This window comes from Anolis sagrei, chromosome 1 (genome assembly GCF_037176765.1).
Source record: "Anolis sagrei isolate rAnoSag1 chromosome 1, rAnoSag1.mat, whole genome shotgun sequence".
Classification (NCBI taxonomy): Eukaryota; Metazoa; Chordata; class Lepidosauria; order Squamata; family Dactyloidae; genus Anolis; species Anolis sagrei.
Genome location: NC_090021.1, coordinates 195,778,943 through 195,794,454, shown reverse-complemented (window position 1 = coordinate 195,794,454; position 15,512 = coordinate 195,778,943). Strand labels below are relative to the sequence as shown.

Genomic DNA, 15,512 nt, shown 5'->3' with positions numbered 1-15,512 from the left:
ATACCGGTATTTTTGGAACAACAAAGCCCTCCTTCGTGACCGTATCTCTCTCCATGAACTAGCCCAAGCTCTTCGATCTTCGGGGGAGGCCCTCCTTTCGCCCCTGCCAGTATCACAGGCCCATCTTGTGGGCAGAAGGGAGAGAGCCAGGCCCGTAGCCAGCATTTTGTTTTGGGGGGGGGGGGGCTGAATTTTTTTCAGGGGGGGTTTCGGGGGGGGGGGGCTGAGTCTGAGTGAAAGAGGGTCTAGCCTAGCAAACCTTTTGTATCATTACCCCAATACCCCCATGCATATGGGATATATTGAGTATGGTGATCAGATCATGATATGAATAAACGTAACAGTTTAAATAATGCACCAGTAAGGCCTTTTCGCAAACCAGCATGAGAATTTCGGGGGGGGGGGTGAAGCCCCTCAAGCCCCCCCCCCCCCCCCCCCCCCGGCTACATGTCTGGAGAGAGCCTTCTCCTCTGTGGTCCCCCGACTCTGGAACTCATTGCCCGAAGAGATTAGGAAAGCCTCCACCTTAGAAACCTTCAAGGATCTCAAAACCTGGCTTTTTGTTGCTCCTTCGGAGAGTAGCCACACAACCACACACTATTGCTCCCCTCAACGTTTTTTGTTCCTGGAGTACACTTCCCTCACTTGTATGAAGGCCTGTTTTTTACAACCCTGTTTCTTTATGAGCTTTCCCTCACAAATAATCTGCTCCTCTTTTATGACACCCTGAGTTTTAGCATTTTATCTTGCACACGTGGCCCGCTCATTGTCATTGTGGATATTGTATTTTATATTGCTTATTGTATTCATATGTTTTATGTATTTTACTGTGTTGTTGTTTGTGTCTTTGGTTTTTATTTTATTGTAATTTGTTGTTTGGGCTTGGCCTCATGTAAGCTGCCCCAAGTCCCTGTTGGGGGAGATGGTGGTGGGATATAAATAAAATTTATTATTATTATTATTATTATTGTTATTATTCTATTGGTTATAGCTGTACATGGAGTTGGCACAAACACATGGGTCCCAAATCCAGGCATCAACCAAACCATCTGTAGATCAGTGAGATCAATATTCTAGTCCAATACCAAAATCTATGGGATGGTAAGGGAAGTGACCACATGAAGTACAATAAACACATCTGTCTTTAGAACAATAAACTTACTAAGTCAATCATTAATCAAGCTCAGCTTTTAAGAGGCATTTTAAAAACTGTTCAATAAAAAACCTGCACTAATTATTTAAATAGTTAAAATAGTGTCAGCTCAGCATGGCATAAATCTATTTTAAGAAAAGGCCAGAAAAAATGTATTTCTTAACACCCTTTCTGAAGGTCTACTCAAGCTGTGGGTTCCCAGGTGTTTTGACCTACAGCTCCTAGAAATCCCAGCCAGTTTACCAGCTAATAGGATGTCTGGGAGTTGAAGGCCAACACATCTGGGGACCCACAGGCTGAGAACCACTGGTCTATAAGGACAGGACTAGACACAATGGTGCAATGGTGTGGCCAGGACTAAAAAAAAGCCCACCCCAATGCTTACTTGCCAGCCTGATTAACTTCAATAGACATTTGAGCAGGGCTCTCAAAGTGCAGAGAATCTGGGAGGGGTAAAGGCAACCCTTCAAGGAATTTGCTCAATTCTCCAAGGCTTAAAAGTGGTAAGGTGAAACTGGTTGCTCTGTACTTTGATCCTATTCCTATCAGCCCCAGCCAACATGGACAATGGGCAGGTATGCTGTGAGTTGTAGTTCACTGTCTCCCAGAGTTAAAACTCTGCCTCACAGGTTAGAAACAGTTCCTTAAACAGGACTCCAAAACATTTGAGCAAGCAACACAAATGGTAGCTGTGTACACAATTCAACCCAGCATTCTGGTACTCCGGCATGAGCATTTTGAACTACGTAAACCACCTTCAAGACATCTCCAAAGGTGGACCCACATGGAGCGCATTGGACTAGCCCAGCCTAGAGATCCCCAAGATATTTTCCTAGTTCATGATGGTGCAGTTAGGGCTCTGCCATACGTATGCACAAGTTCTCCCATTCACCATTTTGATGGAGAAACATTCCCTTATTCCTATTCACATGTAACTATGTGCACAAAATTCCAACCTTTAGTTTAAATTAGTGCTTTGAAAGTCAAAATCTCAACTGTTGTAACATGGTAAGGAGGATTTATATGTTTTGGTCAGTATCTTCCACAAATGGCAAAAAACCCAAAGAATCCTTTGTTTTCACACACACACTCAGACATACAAATATTTATGTATCATCCATGACATTGATGTTTTAACAACAACAACAAAATATTGTGTTGCTATTGTGTTGAGTTTTCCAGGCTGTATGGCCATGTTCCAGAAGCATTCTCTCCTGATGTTTCACTCACATCTATGGCAGGCATCTTCAGAGGTTGTGAGACCTCACAACCTTTCAGGATGCTTGCCATAGATACTGGCAAAACATCAGGAGAGAATGTTTCTGGAATATGGTCACACAGTCCAGATAACTCACAGCAACCCAGTGATTCCAGCCATGAAAGCCTTCAACAACACACTGAACAAAGAAGATTGATGTCTGCCTGAAGGAAGCTGAAGTTCAGAATTCAACACAAGATAGAACATTAAAGGGGGTGGGGTGAGAAGGAAATGGAAAACAGTACAATTTAGACTTCAAGTAACATCACTTCATCATTAGAAGAATGACAACAATCTGTTTTGTGCAATACGCTTTTATTTCCTTTTACCTCTGCAGTCAATCTTTGAGTAATCATTGTGTAAACAATAGAATGGAATGAAATTACACTGAGTTGTACGCAAATGGCTCTAGAACACCTCAAACATTTATGACAAGGCATTATAAATAACTCTTAAATAACACATTTGCCATTTCCCCCCATGTGTTAGGGAGCTGCCATTTATCCAAGTTTATCTAGGAAGTGAGCTTAGCAAGGTAGCATCCAAGAAACCCACTCCTCTGAAAATAAGCTTCAGATTAGAGAACCTTTCTAACATTTACTAGCTCCAAAATATCTATGCCACAGGTTAAGCATATGACTTCGGTCAGAAGTGTGTTTTTTTTTTTAAAAAAAATGTAACAGAAATTTGCTTCTTCAACTTTTAAATCATTGCACAAAGCCCTTTCCTATTATTTGCACTCTATCTGGGTGTTCTGCAGAATTTCAAGTAAAGCTTAGATTCTCTTCAAGTTTTTTTCCTCATTATAAAACAATTCCTATCCCTTCAAGATAAGCCAAATCAGAGATGGGCAGAGTAAAGGCATTTTAGCTTAATGGCAACTGTTTAAAGAAATTTCAGCTTGTGATTCCCCCCACGAAGCAGAATGTAGGCCATATATATTTATCTCAAGTCTCTGCTACAATAAATCTTCCTCATTACTCAGAGATCTAGACATGCTAGATCTAGAAATGAGATGAGCTCCGATTCACACAGCTTTAGGCACAATCTTAGGACATTAATATCTGCAAGGCACCTCCCACACCCCTGACAATCCCCTCATGGATTTTTTTTTAAAAGGACACACAAACCAAAACAAAACCAAAACTAAATGCCTACCTCAGTTTAAAAAACCAGAGATTGTGACATAGGCTTTGAGGATAAACCTGAAACTCTCTTTAAACGAGTGTGTTCAACTGCAAGTAGCACATAAATTAAGAATGGGGGTAAAATCAATTTCTCACAGCCAGGATGGATAATGCATAAATATAAGGGGGAAAATAAAATTCACAGTTGGTTTCAGAACAAAAATTCAAGTTTGGCTAATTAAGCCCTAGAATTTATCATTATGTTCATTTCTACATACAACAGCAGAGTCAGTATTAGCCGCTAAAATAGTTATTACCAGTTTTTTTTAATTAAAGAAGAAATAGCTCTAATAGAAAATTCCTTTTGTAACCAATGGATACAGCCACCTGAGCGCATTTCCAATCCGTCTTGTTTGTTCGCTTCGGGGAAATCCAAACTGATTGCGAGAGACACATTTAGTAGCTTTTGGAATGTTAGCAGGAGCAGTGTAGCTGTGGGCTTTGCTTGTTCCAAGGTGGTGAATTGCTATAGAATGAAGCAGAACTCAGTGTGTGTGTGTGTGTTTGTTTGTGTGCGGAGCCTGGAAATTTTCCTTCGCGATTATAGCTGGCCTCTTTGCAATCTCACCATTGTGCTGAGGGGGTCGAGAGACTGGCATCAGCTGACACTGAGCTGAGCAAACCCAATCAGTTTTACTTCATCAGGGATCTCCGTACCATCACAGCCAGATGCCTGGAAAAAAAAAAACAGGGAGTAAAAAGAGGGAACCACCATAAGCCAAGATTACATATGTGTAGGAACAATCTATATAAATAAAAATAAAATGTTCGTTTGTGGTATTCACAGAACTCAAAAACCAAATTTGGACACCAAATTTGGACACAATATACCTATCAGGCCAATGTATGTCCTTCAATCAAAAAAATTGATTTTGTCATTTGGGAGTTGTAGTTGCTGGGATTTATAGTTCACCTACAATCAAAGAACATTCTGAACTCCACCAATGATGGAATTGAACCAATTTTGGGACACAGAACTCCCATGATCAACAGAAAACACTACAAGAGTTTGGTGGACACTGACGTTGAGTTTGGGAGTTGTAGTTCATCTACATCCAGATATCACTGTGGACTCAAACAATGATGGATCTGGACCAAACTCTACACGAATACTCAATGTGCCCAAAAGTGAACTCTGATGGAGTTTGGAGAAAATACAATCTTGACATTTGGGAGTTGTAGTTGCTGGGATTTACAGTTCACCTACAATCACAGAGCATTCTGAACTCCGCCCATGACAGAATTGGGCCAAACCTTTCACACAGAACCCCCATGTGGGCCACAGCAATGTGTGGCAGGGGACGGCTAGTGTAATATATAATCTCCGTAATACAGATCAAGGAACTACCGTATTTACCAGGCATGGACAAACTTCAACCCGCCAGGTGTTTTGAACTACATCTCCCACAATTCCTAACAGGCTATTAGTTTTCCCAATCCAGGTATGTACTCTAGTCCCCTCCTAAGTTGAGGGCAGTTTCGGGGGACAAAATACAGCTTTTGATATGATCCTTGGATAAGCTGCAGATAAAAATTTAGGAGAATGAACCTATAAGGATGTAAAGGATGAAAGAAAATGATGCCAAAGAGTTCACAGAATTCCAGCAGGCATAACCGCTTGTGTTCACCATAATATTAGATGGATGAGGAAGGGAGTATTGTAAATGGTGGCTGTGTAGTGTGTAGAAGAGACAAAAATGTGGATCCATTCCACAAAGAAGGAAAGTGACAGTTGTCCTTGGTAGTTGCAATTTTTCTGCCCAGTTATTCAAAACGGCCAAAGGTGGCACTGTGGCAGAAAGCAAAGTTGGTTGGGTGCTTCTTTTAGGTTCTCCTTGGAGGGACTAAGCCAGGCCTGCAAAACTTGGCAGTTGTACAGGACCAAATTTTTTAAAAACCTTCTGTGGGCCACTCCTCCTCTCTTCCTCCCTGCCTGCTTGACCAGGAAGGCAGTCAGGGGAAGAGCCAACTGGCGATGGGGAAGCCCAGTCCCTTTGCCCACTTCAAGCCATTCCCATGGGCCACGTGAAAGCCCTTTTGTGTACCGCATCCAACCCATGGGCCATATGTTGTGCAGACCTGGACTAAGCTTTCACCACTCCACTGAGGGAAAGGAATCGTTCTTTTTTGGTGAGAGATAAGGTACAATACTTACTTTGACCTGCGGATAAATCAACTCAGAGTTTTTGGGTTAACCGTTTTGACTAAAATTTCTAGACTTATACATGAATATACATAGCAACTGCCTGTTTCACTTTAAAATCAAAGCTGAAATCCTACCTTAATTCCCACTGACACCTATGCCATTTAGATCACATCTTCTCAGGCTATCTGATGTAAGGGACTTGCAATTCTCCCATTCCTCCCCCCTCCCCAATGTGCCAGGAACGATGGCATTGAAATGCTTGAAAACTAGCACCAGTCTACATTTTGAGCAGAACCAATTTTGATCACTCCTAACCTGTAGGCTTGGGCCCAAAAGTGATTTGTAATATTCGGTGGTCTGTTTAGTGTAATCCCTCAAAAACAGAACAGGGAGGAGGAAACCAAAAATCTGGGCAAAACAGATCAAGAGAGCCAAATTTATTGGCTACTGGAGAAGATGGAGTTAAGTCTGCATTATACCTGAGGCAGCGATTTGCCGCGGGGCTCCTGGAGAAGATCCTGCAGCATCTTGCTCCCTCCCTGGCAGTGGAAAAGTTTCCTAGGGTCCTCCTCCAGAGAGAGCCCTGTTGGGAACTTGCTTTTCCAGCAGTACTTGCATGGGACGGGCACTGAAAAATCTCCGAGTTCTCCTTGGAGCATGATGGGAGTTGAAGTTTTTCTCTTTGTTTGTTTCTCAGACAATAAAAGGCCTGGCTGTGTTCATGCTCTGACTGGCTAAGAATAGACACAACTGGCAACTACAATTCCCAGAATCCTCTCTTGCGCTTTGTCTTATTTTTAAAAAATGTTACAGTAAAAACTTAAAATAATTCTAAAAAATCAGTATATTGATGAATTGTTCTGAAACTTGACTGGCCTGCAGTTGTAAATGGGATCTAAAACTGAGGTACGTCTCATGCAGATAGGCTTTAAAATGACTGAGGATTGAGCCTTTAAAGTTTCCCATTGTAGCCAATGGACCAAATCTTTGCCGAATGAAAACAGCAACACTCTTCCCAATTTGAGTAACTTCCCAGTAAACAGAATGAGGGGCTAGTGGAAAATGGATCCTGAAATGGCATGCCTTTTGGCTGAATTGCACAAGCCTATTAACCTGTTCAGTGCCAAGTGAAAAGTATATTTTCGCTTTGACAACAATGAATGTTTTACTTATGGGCAGTGGAAATTAAATATGTTCGTATATTATAAGCAAAGAAGTGTGTGTATATATTCCAAATCATGACAACCATACAGGTTATCATCAGCACAGTAGCAGCAAGGCTACTTGTTAAAAGAAAGACAATTTTTATTGTTTTATGAACGTTTTACTAGTTGAAGTACACAACCATTTTTTAAAAAAGAGAAAAAGTTAATCTTCAAAATTGTATCTTTAACCTGCAATATTAGACCCACATATGTACCCCAACCCTGTCTTAGCCAATTTCCTACTGGATACAACTGTATTAATGTAGCTGACCTTCATTAACTGAACTTCACATTTATTTTATCAAGAAGGTAGATCTTAGAATCAATATCACTAATTAAACCAACCGCTTGAGACATACTTCCCCCTCTTTCTATTTAGGGCTGGGAAGCTTTGTGAAAAACAAGCCACAGTTGTCCAACACTTTAAACAACAGAGACCGAGACATTTGCCAAGGATGTGAATGTAGCATTCCTGCAATTAACTACTCAGTGTCAATGCTTCCCTTGGTGTTAACATGTCCTAATTGCTCTTTCAATAATTTTAAGCGTTCTTGCACAGACTACTAACATTACGTGTAGAAAGCATTCTCTTTCTCTTATTTTTAAAATTCCATTTTAGAAACAATTTCCATCTTAAATGTTTTTGCCAGTTCTTTTTCTTCCCCTTGGCTATGCAATGGCTTCACAAACCATAGCCTTGTACAATGGGACAACATTCATAAAGGTGGGGATGTTCTTTTACTGGCAAAACATTTTAAGAAACTGAATCGAGAAATTGCAGTAAATAAATTAAGTGTTTTGATATGATGCTGAGTGATCACAGCAGCCAAGTTGCCCTTTTTTTAGTACCTTTGATATCTAAAATGTCATGTGGATAGCTTATTTGGAGAGAATGCTTTATGATAGATATAAAGCATTAGATATTCAGGAGTTCCCACTACTATTAAGTGGGTCCCCCATTATTCCACAGTAGTCTACGGAGCTGGAGTTAGCAGCATTCCATTTGAGAGAAATTCATCCCAAACATTGTTTATGTAAGTAGGTCATGCATTTACCACATGAAGATTTTTTCGTCTCTCTCTGTATGTATATATAAGCAAGTTATCCCTTCATTTCACAGCTAGATCTCAACACACCATTTACTTCTCCTTGCTCAAAACCCTTGCAAAATAACAACAATGTAATTTTTGTCTTGTCGAAGGCTTTCGTGGCCGGAATCACTGGGTTATTTAAGTTTTTCGAGCTGTACGACCATGTTCTAGAAGCATTCTCTCCTAGCATTCTCTCCTAGGAGAGAATGCTTTTAGAACATGGCCAGACTGCCTGAAAACTCTACAACAACCCAATGTAATTTTTACGCAAAAGCACTCAATTTATATATCATTGATTTTAAGAACAGGACAAGGATCCTTTGGTGTAAAGTAAAGAAGCCAATGGACCTGTAGTACACATAACACAATTAGTAATAAAACAAGAACAACTTATTGCAGTTTATTGACTGTATACTCCATCCAGTTCATGTGGCTTCTTTAGCACCTAAGGAAACTGTGCATGCAACTATTATGACAAGTATTTCTGTACTATTGAACCATGTTCCTTTTGAATCAACTGACTACTAACCACATTAAAGTACTCATTCACTACATTCATTGCTCTCTGGTTCCAGGATATCACCGAAAGATAAACCCTGGTCATAAATGGCTATAATTTTAACTTGATTGGATTTGTTCCACTGTCTAACTTTTCGATCATAATACAATTGTATCCCCATCACACTGCAGATTTGCAATTAATATTTTACAACTCCTACTCCTTTCTAAGCAAATCTCAATTGCTTGGCTCCAACAGAACAAAATGTATATCATACATTTAAAATTTTTCCAGTTCTTGAGAAAGATACATTGCTAAGGACTGTAAAATAATTTCATTTGGGAGTTTCAAAAGTGGTTCCTAGGTTTGCCTTAAAGTTTTCGACTCTCCAAAGATTGTTGGGTTGCAATGCTCAGCATCTTTCACCCTTTTCTATGCTGGCTAACATTCCTGAGAGATGTAATCTAACAATATCAGGAGGGCCACAAGATTCCTGTCTCTGCTATAAAATGTACAACTGAAAAAGGCAACCCTACAATTTTGCCATTTTCACTTACAGAGTAGCTTTTACAGTGGATTCTTAGAAGTGTGGCAATTAAAAACAACCAGGTTCTAGAAGCACGTGGGAGGGCTATGCAAAAGCTCTATTTTTCTTAACCACCTCCCCCCCCCCCCCCCCATGACCCCTGGTGTATAAAGGTAAAGGTTTCCCCTTGACATTAAGTCTAGTCGAGTCCGACTCTGGGGGGTGGTGCTCATCTCCATTTCTAAGCCGAAGCAGAGCCATTATCTGTAGACGCCTACAAGGTCATGTGGACAGCATGACTACAAGGAGTGCCCTTACCTTCCCACCAAAATGGTACCTATATAAATTAGGTATAAAAAGCAAACATTTACTGAAAATAAATCAGCACTTGCAAGGCTTGCTAAACAGGCCGGCTTTCGCTTTTTTGTGGAGTACAACTGAAGTGTTTTCAGCAGAATCCATTGTAAGAACTGCACAAATTTGTATAAATGTCTGGGTGTCATTCATTCAGAAAGCTTTGCTGTTGTCAATATATTTGCAATCCCAACATTGAGCTAAGGAGACGCCATTTGGAGTTGGGACTCACAGTTTAAAAAGCAGTGGTAGAGATAACTGCGTGTAAGAAAAAAGGACAGCCAGCCTGTCTGTTGGGAATGTCTTAAAATTATCTTCTTATAGGCATTGTGCCACTTTTTACTTATAGAATCTTATCTGAAATTTACTTCAAATGGAGAAATAGATATATCTAAATAGTATATTTGAATGAACCTAATTTCTGCCTACATTTTAGATTCTGCCAGAGGCATGAGAAATAAACTAGTGTTGGCCTACAGGTCCACCTGGTCCCAGTTAGTCTTAATCATTGCCAGCCAGTAAACATTATCAATTGTGAAAATATACATATATACATCAGACTTTATAAACTTACTACACTTTAACATTGTTCCTTAAAGATTATTTTTTCCTGGCCATTTACATTGTTTCCTATTTTTCTTCCTAATTTTGTGAACAGTAGTAAAAAACTGAAAATGTTCAATGCAGAAAAGTGGCTGAGAGAACACACCACATTAAGAAAACCTGGCTCAAAATAATAACAATAAAGTTTTTTTTCTATTCATTCACATTATTTTACTGCTAATAATACTTTACTTACCAGCTTAAAGGTTACTGTTTTCAAGGCCTTTGGGTCATCTACTATTTTTTGTAAATTAGCAGCAACTAGGGAAAACAAAGCATAACAAATGGAATGCACAGAAAGTGAAACTGTACACAGTCAATAATTGCTTTTGTAAAAGAGCAGAATGGTATAAATGTTTTATAACAGTCCTGGAATGCAACCCAAGTTGCATTCATCCTAGAGAAATGGAAGCAATGTACAGGAAAAAAACAGTGTGTACTTCCATGTATTTATTTTCATACTGGAATACTGAAGAAAAATTACAAGACTACAAAGTGGAATGCAATTTTTGTTTAAACATTTTTATAGTTATCCTTTAATGGAATTTGAAAGTCGTGAAATAAGATCTCGATTTATCTTATATTTCAATCCACCCCCAAAGACAGGAAGTTATATCCTGAATATTCTAAAAGATTCACAATATTTTTGATTATACGGATTGAATATCCCTTACGCAAAAATCCAAAATTCTCCAAAACCCAAAACTATCCACATTGGTGACTGAGGTAGTGAAACCTTTTCTTTCTAATGGTTCAATGTACACAAACTTTGTTTCATGCACCAAATTATTCAAAATATTGTGTATAAAACTGACTTCAGTTTATGTGTATAATGTGTAAATGAAACATATGGTAACTTCCCTGCTTTGTTATTGGAAATAAAAAGTCAAACTGCTCATCCTGCTGGATTGGCACCATTTTGTGCTCTAATCTGATAGACTACTTGTAGCCAAGCTGCAGGCACAAGAAGAAACCATTAGAAAATTGTTTCCTCTTCTCTGACCAGTTGTTTTGAGAGTCTTCTTTTTAATCTATTCTAATGCTTGCATGAGCTTTCTGTAACTTATACCTCACAGTATGTTGTGGAAGAAGACTGAACATTACAGAAAAAGTTCAGTCATCAACTAGATGTATGCACTGAGAGATGGAAGTGTGTTAAGGGGGGATAAATCAGCAAGGAAAATGATGAAAGTTAAAAAATGGCAAGTCTTCACATACTTTGCAATATTCTCTTGTGCTTTAACTACAAATGCCATTGCAAATTAGAGAGAAACTATATGCAGATGCTTTGATCTTTCGTTTAATATAAAGTAAACCAAGCAGTGTTTACATATAAAAGTAAACTAAGTCAAAAACAGTAAGACATCGTGTGATTTTTTTCAAAGAAAGAACACTTGTTATTTTTGTTTCTTTAAGCAAGTTCACTGATAAGTCATTTGACCAACTCAACAGAGTACTGCAGGTGGTCGTTCCACACCACTGAGAAATTATGTTAAGGTGTTGTTTCAGTTAACCTTTTCTTGCTTTTCCTTTTTGAAAGAATATAGCATAAGGACTAACAAAAATTCCTCTTTACTCAGGTCCTGCCAAAATTTGATGTTGTACAAGACATAAACATGGTGTAGTTCTACCCCTCAACAAAAATTGCTTCTCTGGCAATTATGTCAAAAGTGACAGAATCTCATTCAGAGCTCCTCTCATGGGCCCAACTCTATTCCTATCTCTTTGTTTCCGAGAACAGAAAATGAAAAGGAGAAAGACAACCATGCAAGGCCTCTGGGACACCATGGGGACCCTCATTTGATCACTGCTACTAATCTGCCACTCAAGGAACACAGCAAGTTTGATTATTACTGACAAAACCTTTATGGCAACCTTTCCTAATTTGGCACCTTTGCTGATGGCTGCTTTTCAATACATCTGAAATGTATTAGCTTGGAGAAGGTTGTCCCATAGGATTTAGGACTTCCTGGCTCCCAACACCTCTCCCCACCAAGAGAAATTATGTTTGAAGCAGACAGATCAAGCTTTGTTGCTACTCTTCCTTCGCTCAAGGGCCTCATGGCTCTGACCAATGATATAGATGAGGTCTTGATGCTCAACAAATGTATAACACAATTTGGGGAATGCTAAAACTTATGCATTCAAATTTAAATATTCCCATTTAAGTTCAAAAGAGGAGTTTCCCCACTGTTTAGCACTTAACATATGGGTGCTAGCTAAAGAAGTTGGGGGAAATATGTAAAGATGGTTGATAAAATTGAGGAAATTTTCTCCAGGTTAGACAAACATGCCCATCAGGAGTTGTTTTGTTTTTGTTTTTCGTTTTGTTTTTGGTGGGCTACGGGATTCACATTGGTCTTTATCCTTACACTGTGAAATCATTTGTTGGAGTGGAGTTGGTATATGTACTTACAGCAAGCATTGAAGAGCAAGGTAACTGTGTGAATAACCTTAGGCAAAGTATTTTGGGTTTTATTTTTATTAGTGCTATTAGTGTAATTGGTCTTTATCAAATGTGATCAGCAAAATATGGGTTCCAGTTCTAAAAAGTTTGGTTTAATTTTATGTCACAAGCTATGAACACAAGCAAATGAACTTGCAAGTACTTTTTATCCCAGTTGGATTTTTTATTTTGGTTTGTTTGAAGGAGGAGTGCCAGCTAATAGAACATGTTCAGGAGCCTGTATTTCCTCCTTAACGTAAACTGCCAGAAATACTGTTATCAATATCATCATTCAAGTAATGTTTTGTTCATGCCCAGCTAGGCCAACACAAGTGTTCCTGAATAATGGAAGCAACATTCACTGTTGATACAGACACCACCCGAGGAATAATGAGTTCCAATTTTATAAAAGCATTTTTATCTCTATGTGCCGCAACTAGACTTGTAGCAGTGTGTGTTATGGAATACATTTCCAGATTTTTTTCAATATGTAACTAATGTAGAATATAAAAAAGTGACAAAGGTAAAATCTGCCTTCACCACCAAATTCCCCTAAATTCCACCTCTACAGAAAGATCAACTCTTACAAAGCTTTCACGAAACTTAAAAGAGTTTTGTTTTCACTCACATTATGTACAGGATGAGTTTCAGCATGCTTCAGCTAAAATGTGGCATGCAATTTATCAAATGCCTTCGACTGGGGTAGAGGTGGGGTTGAACTAATAGAGCCTGTTCTGTCTGGAAAATAAGGTCAGTTGAACTTATTTCTATACCAGTCCTCCCCCAACCTGGCACACTCAAGATGAATTGGACTAAAATTATCATGACCACCAAAGTCAACCCCTTTGGAGAATGTGCCTAGGGGAAAAAGTATTAACAGAAAAGGATAATAGGGGTGTTGCAGGAAGACCTGGTTTGGAAGGTAAGTCCTATGAGGAAGCTAAGTCATTTGGGAACTGAATATATTTAGCTTGGAGAAAAGAAGGCTGATAAGAGACATGATAACCATGTTTAAATATTTGAAAAGGTGTCATATTGCAGAGGGGGCAAGCTTGTTTTCTGCTGTTTTGGAGAATGGAGCAATGGTTTCAAATTTCAGGAAAAGAACTTCCAGCTAAACATTAGGAAGAAGTTCCTGGCCGTAAGCTGTTTGGCAGTGGAATATGCTGCTGCTTCGTAGCATGGTGGAGTCTCCTTCTCTGCATGGCCATCAGTCAGGGGTTCTTTGATTGTGCTATTCGTGCATGACAAGAGGTGGACTGAATGGCCTTTGGGGTCTCTTCCAGTTCTATAGTCCTATTATTTTCCTTCTTTGGAGAGGAAGCAGCCAAGAATGAAACAACCATCCTTGCAGACAGGTTTAAAAAAGAAGCAAGGTGTAGGTGAAGACTGCCTCATTACAGGGGCAGGAAAAAAGACACTAATTTTCTGTTTCTGTCTAACTTTCCATCCCCAATTAAGCTCTGGTGCAAACTTTATTACTTGGGAGTTATGAAATGGGGAGTGGACAGAATATCATCCACTTTCTCTCTTCCGCCTGCCTGATTAAATTGAACCAGGGGAACCTATGCCACAATTATGAAGTCAAAGTCACAACTCTCCTACAGGTCAAGACCAATTTGTATCATGCTGGGAATCTTCTCCCTCTCACAGCTTCCTCCCACCAGGCCTTGCCTTCAAAGGAGAAGCTCATTTGCAAAACATGTCTCATTTGCAAAACATCCTCTCCATATCAGCAGAGAAAACTCAAAGTTCACAACAAACATGAATTTAATCTTTGCCCACTACTACCGTGATTTGCTTTTCACAGCTTACTGAAGTGAACAAAGATGATGAGGCCCAAAAGAGATGCTGATGACTTTGTGAGCCTATTTATGGATGGACAAAAAAAGCAAAGGGCATGTGTAAATATTAATATCAAAGGCACAAAAATCATGTTATGTTTAAACAAGATGACTGAGTAGCAAGAGGTACCTCGGGGGGACGAAAAGCACTAGAGCAGTGGTTCTCAACCTGTGGGTCCCCAGGTGTTTTGTCCTACAACTCCCCAAAATCCCAGCCAGTTTACCAGCTGTTAGGATTTCTGGGAGTAGAAGTTCAAAACATCTGGGTACCCACAGGTTGAGAACCAGTGCACTAGAGCAAAACACACAAGCACAATCTATGTTAAGCCAAATCAAAGTAGTCATAAAATATAAACAGTTTATACCAGACACTATGCTGTTCTTTCACAGCAGGAAAGAGGGTAGGGAAATTATCTATTTGTCAAAAGCCAAGGATAAGAATGGTTTTGCATTGGCCCTTATCCATTCATATACTGAATAGTATCAATAATAGAATTTTAAAATGAAACATAATTTACCTATAACTACATCATGGCCATCAACCAGGCCTGCAGAGAACAGCTCCTGAGATACACCATCTGCTGTGTCTGTACAAAATGTGAAATGAATATGCATTAGTCATGACAAAACCGGAAAAACAAAAGTCAATAAAGCAGGTCTGTTTGTTTTAAATATATATATATTCAGCTCACAAACAAGCATTACTAAAATGTGCTTAACCTATCGCTTCTGCATCTAATTACTAAGTTAGATTAGGGCAGTGTGCTATACATGAGGGTAACTTTGAACACAGTTCAGGAAATGCAACTAATGAAAAATTCAGAGGCCAAATTGATCATGGGGATCATAAGGTTTGATCACAGGTCTAGTCTAGATCAATTGCACAGTGCAAGTTTTGATCTATAAAACCTCATATTGTTCAAGACTCTATAATAGTGGTTCTCAGCCTGTAAGTCCCCAGGTGTTTTGGCCTACAACTGCCAGAAATCCCAGCCAATTTACCAGCTGTTAGGATTTATGGGAATTGAAGGCTAAAACATCTGGGCACCCATAGGTTAAGAACCACTCAGTTAGAAGTAATATACTCTTGCTTTATTATGATCAGATTAACATGGCAACGTGTGGTGTTACATTTTTATTCTTGCTTATGGGAGAATTGCAACATTTATAACTCCTTCCACTGTAGATGTTCTGAGGGTG

The 15,512-nt window shown here is 39.2% G+C and overlaps 1 protein-coding gene across 1 annotated transcript in view; it reads right to left on the bottom strand.

Annotated features, from left to right (window-relative positions):
- Positions 1–2,709: 2,709 nt before the first annotated feature.
- Positions 2,710–15,512, bottom strand: part of STK39 (serine/threonine kinase 39) — a 152,236-nt gene continuing 139,433 nt past the window's right edge. Inside the window, exons 16-18 of the mRNA XM_060778477.2 lie at positions 14,831–14,899; positions 10,219–10,283; positions 2,710–4,271 (exon numbers count right to left, since the gene is read on the bottom strand). Of these exons, the coding sequence (XP_060634460.2) occupies positions 4,197–4,271; positions 10,219–10,283; positions 14,831–14,899 (209 nt within the window). The 3' untranslated portion in view covers positions 2,710–4,196. The remainder of the gene's footprint in view (positions 4,272–10,218; positions 10,284–14,830; positions 14,900–15,512) is intronic.